The following is an 8,240-nucleotide window of genomic DNA, read 5'->3' as shown; positions in this document are numbered from 1 at the left end:
TCGATGCAGCAGCTGGGCCGCAACCGCATCGTGTGCCGCGTGGTGGAGATCAAGCGGCCCTTTGGCGTGACCATGTACCGGCTGCGGAGCGGAGCTGGAGTGGTGGAGGGTATGCATCAGGCCAGCAGGCTATCTAAGGCGCCACCCAGCCTGGCCAGCGAGCTGACCTTCAGCGGCACGGCGCAGCGAGGAGTGCCTGTGGTGTCTCTCAATGTGGCGATGGCGGCGCAGCCCGGCGGCGGCAAGGCAGCCGTGCGCTGCGGCTGCCGCGGCGCCTGCACCCGGAACTGCAGCTGCAAGAAGAATGGTGCGCGGTGTGGGCGGCACTGTGGCTGTATAACCGGTAAGGGTGGCAATTGCACGAACCATTGAAGAAGTGTGCCTTGTACGCTTTGCCGTCTCCGCTGGAAGGTGCTGCCGCCTGTGGCGGCTTCATATTTCCTGTTCATTTCTGTTGTTCGGTCTCTCTGTTCGTGTTGGTTGGCTTGTAAGAGTTGTATTTCTGACGCTAGAGAGGTGAGATGACAGCGGGAGCGTTGAAGCGTGCATGCCATCACGTGTGCAAGCAGCCCCGCTCCGCCCCGCTCAACCCTCAAACATGGCTCTATGGGGTCAGTTCACGTATGGGAGGGGAGCGCCGCGCGGGCTGCCAGGAGCGAGCGGGGGCGGGGGTTGCCCAATCGGGAGGGTGCCACATCAGGGGGCAACACATGCATGCATGCATGCGCATGTTCTAAACATGGGGATGCGGGTAGAGCTGGCCCTGCCCAAGGGAACTGCCAGGACACCGCCAGTCATTGAATAGCAGGCATGAGCAGAGCTTTTGACCACCTCTCATGTGGCCCGAGCAGCCGCCCCAGGCTCAGCCACGCTCCTTTGACCGCCATGCATGCCCAACCCAAAGCAAACTTCACAAGTAACTCGACAGGCCATCCGGCAATGCCAACACTGCCAGAGAAGTTCCCGCCCATGCCCCTGCCACCCAGCAGGCAACCCATGACATTCATTGCCAGGCGCATATGCTGCGTACCCGCCGTAGCTGGCGCACTGGTCAGCGGTCTGCCAACCGCAGCCGCAGCCATCGCAATTCACGTACCAGCATGACAGCGCACGGACAGGCAGAAGGGCACGGAAGGCAAGGCTGGATCTGGTGGGCTAGTGCAGCACAGCAACATACACATGTAGTGTACTCCAACAGTTGTGCATGCGTCGCCGCGGCTGGTTCAAGTGCTGGCGTTCAAGAGGGCAGGCAAGCGGGCAAGCCATGGCAGCGCGAGCCACATGTTGCTGCCCACAAGATGAGACACACGAGCAGACATGCACGACGGCAGTCCAAGGCAGGGCCAGGCTGCAGAAGCGAGGGGCAACCCTGGCGTTGCCGCAGCGGGCGCTGCTTTCGCCAGCCGCCGCCAACCACCCCGTCCTCATGGACTTGCAGGCCGCCCAGGGCAGTGCTGATCGCATCCAGAGCCCCCAAGGGCCCCTCCCCTTGTCTACACGGGACATACTCCGCCGTCATGATGCCATTTGAGGATGCCCTGAGGGGCTGACTGTCAGGGAGTGCACTCGTGCTGGCCCGATGGTGGCTCTGCGCAAGCTGATGCAGCTGATCATTGCTGATGCTGATCTGATGATAGGTACAACTGTCTTTGGTCCGACTGGATGGGGGGGTCCGGCTGGTCCGGCTGGTCAGCGAGTCAGGCAAGCTTTTCACGGAGGGCGTTCTGCATCGAATCCGGTGGACGACCGCAGCTGCCAGTTCGGTCAGGGATCGCTGCTCCGGGTTTGGCGCAATGCCAGTGCCCGCCTGACCTGCGGCTGCCGCCCTGCACCCGCCCCGCCGCCGGGTCCGCCCCACGGGCAGCAGCTTGCAGCAGCCCCGCCCTGCTCTTAGCAAAAGCTGTACTGAGCCCAGAGGGCCCTGTGCGCAGAATTTGCCGTCGAAGTAATCAGATTCCAAATTGGGGGGAGTGTGGGCTGCCGCGGCCGCGCTTGATACAGCTGCCATGTGCACGTGCAGAAGCCTGAGTGCTACAACCTCCTGGCCAGCCTCACATTCATTCGCGGGCTGGGCAGGTCTGCATGCGCTGCTTGTGGTGTATCAGTGGCGGAGCCCAATCAATCGAGTCGCCTCCTAGACTGCTGGTCGCAGCGGCGGAGGTGGCGGCAGCGGCACCCCATCTCTCAGCCTCACAGGCACATGCGCGCTGCGGCTGCTGCTGCACAACCTCGCTCTGAACTAAGCTGCTGCACAACCTCGCTCTGGACAAATCTGCTGCACTCTACTGGCCTCCTCTCTGGAGCGGCTAGCCCACGCCCAGGCATGCGCGGTACCGGCAGGCCGACGCCGCCCAACCACCGGCCAAATGCACCTCCTTGAGCCGCATCCCTTTGCCGTCCAGACCCTCCCCTCAACTCAGAAAGCAAGTTAAAACAGCTGGCCCACGCCTGCGCCCGCTGTTTTGCTGCCATGGGGCAGCCACCAGATGGCAATTGGCGGCGGTGGAGGGGCAGTGCTGAGAGGGCTGGCACGCCTGTACTCCTGCCCAATTGACTCCCAAGCCGACCCGCAGCGTGCGATTGAGTAACTGTCGGAGTTCAAACTCGTAGTGGCTGGAAGACCCATGCAGCACCTCCATGCAATCGGGTGCGACCGTCTGTCACACATGAACCTATAAAACCCTGGGGCATGCCCACTGCACTTTATCCTTCCTCTTCTTCTCTGTTGGTGCCTGCCGGCCATCCAAGTCACCATGGCCCTCCCCCGCACCCTGGCCGCCCTCCTGGGCCTGCTCTCGATGGCCACCACGGCCTATGGCTACACCGGCTGGGGCACCGCCTACTCTGGTGAGCAGCCTGATCGCCCGCGATAGCCGCAGGATGGGGCAGCCGCAGGATAGAGCCCTGACATGCAGCCTCGTCAGACGGGCGGGTTGACCTGCATCAGCCCAAGCATGCCCTGGCTTGCAGCCCTGCCTGCCACTCCTGGAGCCAGGAGGGGCGATCAGCACGCAGCAGCGCCCGCCTTGCACCCCCCCCTGCCTTGCGTCACCGCTCCTAACCCCCCGCTGCCCCGCCCTCCCGTGTCCCGCCTGCAGGCGACGGCGAGAAGGATAAGACTGGCTTCAACGCCTGCCAGTACGGCGACCTGGGCTCCCACTGGGAGAAGTGGTACGCCGCCATGCCCGCCGGCTGCGGCAGCAAGGGCTGGGAGTCCAACAAGTGCGGCAAGTGCCTGAAGGCCAGGGGCCTCGAGTCGGGCGCCCCTGGCGTCTGGGTCGTCGTCAAGGTGGTGGACCAGTGCGCCTCCTGCTCCTGCGGCGATGTCGACTTCTCCATGCGCGGCCTGAATGCGGTGACCGGCTTCTCCTGGGACCGCAAGAAGATTGAGTGGTGAGCCCCGCCTGCCTGCCCTTCTCACAGCTGCAAACCTTGAGGCGTGCGCCTGGCAGCGCCATTGCATGCGCTGCCGATGCTCCCTCCCCTCCAGCATTACTCTGTTGCTGACGCTCTTCTGCTGTTTCACTTGCTTGCCTGCTCTTCAGGGAGTGGACCGAGTGCTCTGAGAGCGCCGGCAAGTCCTCCGACGACGACGACGAGAGCGCCTCCTCCTCCTCCGCCGACTCCTCCGACTCCTCCGACTCTGAGGAGGAGTCCAAGAAGAGCAAGAAGAAGAGCAAGAAGTGCAAGAAGGGCTACTACAAGAAGAATGGCAAGTGCAAGAAGAAGAAGAGCAGCGACCGCAAGCTGCTGAGCGAGGTCGAGGAGTAAAAACCCCTCCGGCCCCCGCCGCGCCGCTGCCTTTTGCGTCTTCCAGCACTTGAGTTTCATTCTTCCTCACGTCCCACCACCACCCTTTTCTCACCCAAGCATTGTGTCTCTCCCACAGTTAGCCGTCCTCGTCTGCCGTAGCCGTCATCAACCTGCTTTCCATAGCTGCACTCCCTGCCCGCTGCTGTCTCCTCCCTGCCCCCGTGTACTGTTACCATTGCTCTTCTTTTGCTGGCGCCCACCACCCCTACACCTGCCGCCACGCCGCCCCAGCCTGCGCTGCCTTCTGCTGCTCCGGGTCCCCTGCACGTATTTTGTGAGCATGCATGCGACCCGTGTGCCCCTGCACCCGGCTTGGTTACCACTGCCACCTTGCTATCTGTTGCTTACCCCCTCTGCCTCGCTATCTCCTCCTGCTACCACCCCCCCAGTTTATTGTTCCTTTGATTCACAGGATACCCCAGCAACCAATGTGACTGGAGCCCAACTGCACAGTGAGAATGAGAGAAGAGGGCGGTTTGGCGGGGTGGCTGGCTGGGGGCTGCCTGCCTGGCTGGCTGGCTGGGTCAGCAGCAAATGGTCCAGCGCGGGAACCCGGGCTGTTGAAACTCCCAACCACAACTGTGGGACCCCCTCCTTCCACCCCCACCCCGTTGCTTTTGCCGCGTCGGTTGGGGCGGCGGTTGGCGGGGCTGCGGAGAGGCGGGGCGTGCACCAGAGCAACAGGCACGCTTCCCTTCGCCTGCGTGAGCCTGCGCATGGCTGCTGCTGCCCGTGCATCGTGTGCAGCGCGGTGCAAGCCAGCGCAACAATCGACAGCAGCGGCGGCAGCACGCAGGTCGCCCCAACAGCAGCGGCGGCGGCAGCAGCGACAAGACGCTGGCAGGGCAGACGCAGCAAATTCTCCGCCGCCCGATCGATGCCGGCCACCAGGATGGTGCTGCTGGATCTCAGGGAGGTGCTCAAGAGGCAGGCAGGTCGCCAACAAGCCGCAGGCGTGGTGCAGGCATGGTGCAATGCGGGCCTTGCAGGCTGCCAGCGCAGGGAACGGCGGCTTCTGAGCCTTCCGCCTCCTGGGTTGTTCCCCGTGCCCAATTGGGCACGGCCGCTGCAATTCAAAAGCAAGCCAGCGTGGCGAGCGCCCCCCCGCCCGGGCCCCCCTTCCCGTCCTGCGGCTCTGCTCCCATTGCAAGCACTGGTGTATTGCTGTGATGCTGGCCGCGTCGACCGCTCGTACTACAGCCAAGCCGATTTTGGCGGTCTGACAAGGACAGGCGCGTTGCATCAGGCGCCCAGATGCGGCGTGGTCGCACAACCGGTTTCCGCCGCCCATAAAAGCCGAGCAACTCCTGCATTTCCCCATTCCCTCCTCTCTCTCCTTTGGTGCCTGATCCAATCACCAGCACTCTCGCCATGGCCCTCCCCCGCACCCTGGCCGCCCTCCTGGGCCTGTTCTCGATGGCCTATGCCTACACCGGTGATGGCACCGCCTACTCTGGTGAGCAGCATGTTTGAATTGCCGATGGGTCGATCAGCGTCCCAGCTGACTGGGGTCAGACTTTTGTGTTTGACTGGCACATGCATGGCGACCCCAGCACACACAGGCATGCCTGCTTCAGCCAGCAGCACAGCAGCCCCTTGTCAGCTCCCCACCTCGCCTGGCACCGCCACTGACCTGTCCTGCACCTGCCTCCCATCCCCCGCCGCGCCTGCAGGCGACGGCGAGAAGGATAAGACCGGCTTCAACGCCTGTGAGTACGGCGACCTGGGCTCCCACTGGGAGAAGTGGTATGCCGCCATGCCCGCCGGCTGCGGCAGCCAGGGCTGGGAGTCCAACAAGTGCGGCAAGTGCATCAAGGCCAGGGGCCTCGACGCGGGCGCCCCCGGCGGCTGGGTTGTGGTCAAGGTGGTGGACCAGTGCGCCTCCTGCACCTGCGGCGACGTCGACTTCTCCACCCGCGGCCTCCAGGCGGTGACCGGCTTCTCCTGGGACCGCAAGAAGGTTGAGTGGTGAGTGGCAACCCCCCATCTTGCTTGATTGGTTTGTGTGTCCGTCGCCTGGCACCTGAGGCTCGCGTCCATCCTGCGCTGCCGGCTGCTCCCGCTGCTTCGGCCATGTGCCCCAGCCCCCTTTGTGCTCCCCCCTTGTGCGCTCTGTGCTGACCCTACTGCTGCCGCTCTCCCCGTCTGCCCTGTCCAGGGAGTGGACCGAGTGCTCTGAGAGCGCCAGCAAGTCCTCCTCCTCCAACGACGACGAGAGCGTCTCCGCCTCCTCCGCCTCCTCCGACGACTCCTCCGACTCTGAGGAGGAGTCTAAGAAGAGCAAGAAGAAGAGCAAGAAGTGCAAGAAGGGCTACTACAAGAAGAACGGCAAGTGCAAGAAGAAGAAGAGCAGCGACCGCAAGCTGCTGAGCGAGGTCGAGGAGTAAAAACCCCTCCGGCCCCCGCCGCGCCCGCTGCTGCCCCCAAAGGCACCTTGTGTTCTTTAGCACTTGACCCCTTTCATTCCCCACCTGCTTCCGCTCTGCTTGTGCCGCCACCGTGAGGTGCCCCATTCAATTCTTCCCCTGCTTCTGCTCTCTCTCCCACCTACCTGTCGCGTGGAGCGAGTGCCTCCTTGCGCCTCATGGAGGCACTGTTTTTACCCTTGCCCCTACCCTGTCCCGTACTCTTGTCCTCTTTCATGCCGGTGCCCACCACCCCCACACACCGCCACACCTGCCCCAGCCTGCCCTGCCCTCTGCTGTACCGGGCCGAATGCCTGCACCGCGTGCCCTCTGCCGCTGTGCCTGTGCATGCATCCCACGCCCTCCTGCACTCAGGCTGCACTCCTGCTATCGCCCCCCAGCTGATTCCTACCGTTCCCCCTGTTGCTACATATTGGCTTGTTATACCTGAGATGATGAGAGCTGCTTGTTCAACTGACAACACCCGTGTGAAACACACCACAGCACAACACACACGCGAGGGAGGCAAGGACTTGGCTGGCTGGCCCCTGCTTGCACGCCTGGCTGGTTGCTCTGCTTCGTTCACCAGGAATGTACAAAGGGATGCAGAAGCGGTCCACACAAGTCACAGAAAGAGGATGCAGCAGTGGTGGGCGGCTGCTGCGCTCACTGCGGCTGCTGCGTCGCCAGCTGGGGCGGCTTGCGGGGTGGGCGGTACGGCTTCAGCTCGCTGCGCCTCGCCAGCACCTGGCCCTCGGGCGGCTTCTCGTTCACGCGGCCGCGGCAGTTGGCTGCTCCGCAGTTACACGGCAGCTGCTCCTCCCCACAGAACCGGTAGTCTGCAGGCAGGCAGGCAGGCAGGCACAGGGGGCGAGCCCAGGCGGGCCGTCAGGCCCGGCGGGTAGGCCACCAGGGCGCAGCCCAGCGGGCGGCACCGCCACGCCGCCGGCAGCGCTGCGGCCGTCCAGCTGCCGACCGCCCGCTGCCGCGCCGGCAGCTGGTGCCAGCCCGCCCGCCCCTCACCATACGTCAGCTCCTCAGCCACCTGCAGCAGCAGCGGCAGCAGCCCGCCCTCGTCAGCGGCCCGTCAGCGAGCGAGCAGCAGCAGCAGCGGCGCGCCTGCACACACACACGCACGCGCACGCCATACTCCCCAGCTCCCTTGCGCTCGCAGGCCGCGGGGCCCCTTCTCGCACCCCCCAGCAAAACAGCAAAGCAGCACGCACTGCGCCCCATCCAGCCCCACCCAGGTAGGAAAGTAAATCCCACCTCGATGTCTTTCTTGGCAAAGATGATCACATGGTCCACCACTCTGCCACCCTCCTCGGTGATGCTGCAGGCAGGCAGGCGGCGGCGAGGGTGTGTGCTTGCCGCAGGCGCAGAGAGGGGTGGGTGTCGCCCGGCAGGCGTGCCGCCACCCGGCAGACAGCACGCAGCGCCCGCCACGCGGGCCAGACCAGCAGCCCGCCACGCAGGCCTGCCCACCAGCCAAGCCGCCAGCCCCCACCTGATGGTGCGTGAGAAGCAGTTGGGGTCGCAGGAGTGGTTGAGCATGTGCGCCAGGTTGCCCGCCCGCGTGGCATCCACGCACAGCGCCTCTGCGCGCGGCGCGGGAGGGGGCGCGGGGCGCGGGCAGCTGGGCAGGCGGCTGTCCGCCCACAGCTCTCAAGAGCGACCACCCGGCGACGCCGTCCCAGCACTGGCCGCAGGGCTGAGCGTGGCCCGTGCTCCGCTGCACCTCCCCTCCACCTCCCGCTCCACCTGCCCGCCCCTCAGCCCTGCGCGCCGCGCTGGGGCGGCGTCGCCGGGTGGTCGCTCTTGAGAGCTGTGGGCGGACAGCCGCCTGCCCAGCTGCCCGCGCCCCGCGCGCCCTCCCGCGCCGCGCGCAGAGGCGCTGTGCGTGGATGCCACGCGGGCGGGCAACCTGGCGCACATGCTCAACCACTCCTGCGACTCCAACTGCTTATCACGCACCATCAGGTGGGGGCTGGCGGCTTGGCTGGTGAGCAGGCCTGCGTGGGG

General features: G+C 65.1%; 2 protein-coding genes across 2 annotated transcripts in view; one reads left to right on the top strand and one right to left on the bottom strand.

Annotated features, from left to right (window-relative positions):
* Positions 1–5,128: 5,128 nt before the first annotated feature.
* Positions 5,129–6,200, top strand: CHLNCDRAFT_58394 (hypothetical protein; the record flags this gene model as incomplete). The annotated part of the gene is made up of 3 exons (XM_005846104.1): positions 5,129–5,269; positions 5,487–5,781; positions 5,972–6,200. Exons 1-3 carry the CDS (start codon positions 5,185–5,187, stop codon positions 6,198–6,200), a joined length of 609 nt encoding a protein of 202 aa, XP_005846166.1. The 5' UTR covers positions 5,129–5,184.
* A 684-nt stretch (positions 6,201–6,884) lies between these two features.
* The window catches only part of CHLNCDRAFT_25365 (hypothetical protein), a gene marked incomplete at both ends in the record, with an annotated part of 2,007 nt that continues 651 nt past the window's right edge, over positions 6,885–8,240 (bottom strand). The window contains 4 exons of the mRNA XM_005845970.1: positions 6,885–7,057; positions 7,242–7,263; positions 7,488–7,530; positions 7,726–7,816. Of these exons, the coding sequence (XP_005846032.1) occupies positions 6,885–7,057; positions 7,242–7,263; positions 7,488–7,530; positions 7,726–7,816 (329 nt within the window). The remainder of the gene's footprint in view (positions 7,058–7,241; positions 7,264–7,487; positions 7,531–7,725; positions 7,817–8,240) is intronic.

Source organism: Chlorella variabilis (genome assembly GCF_000147415.1).
Source record: "Chlorella variabilis unplaced genomic scaffold CHLNCscaffold_15, whole genome shotgun sequence".
In the NCBI taxonomy this organism is placed as follows: domain Eukaryota; kingdom Viridiplantae; phylum Chlorophyta; class Trebouxiophyceae; order Chlorellales; family Chlorellaceae; genus Chlorella; species Chlorella variabilis.
This window is presented reverse-complemented; position numbering and strand designations above follow the sequence as displayed.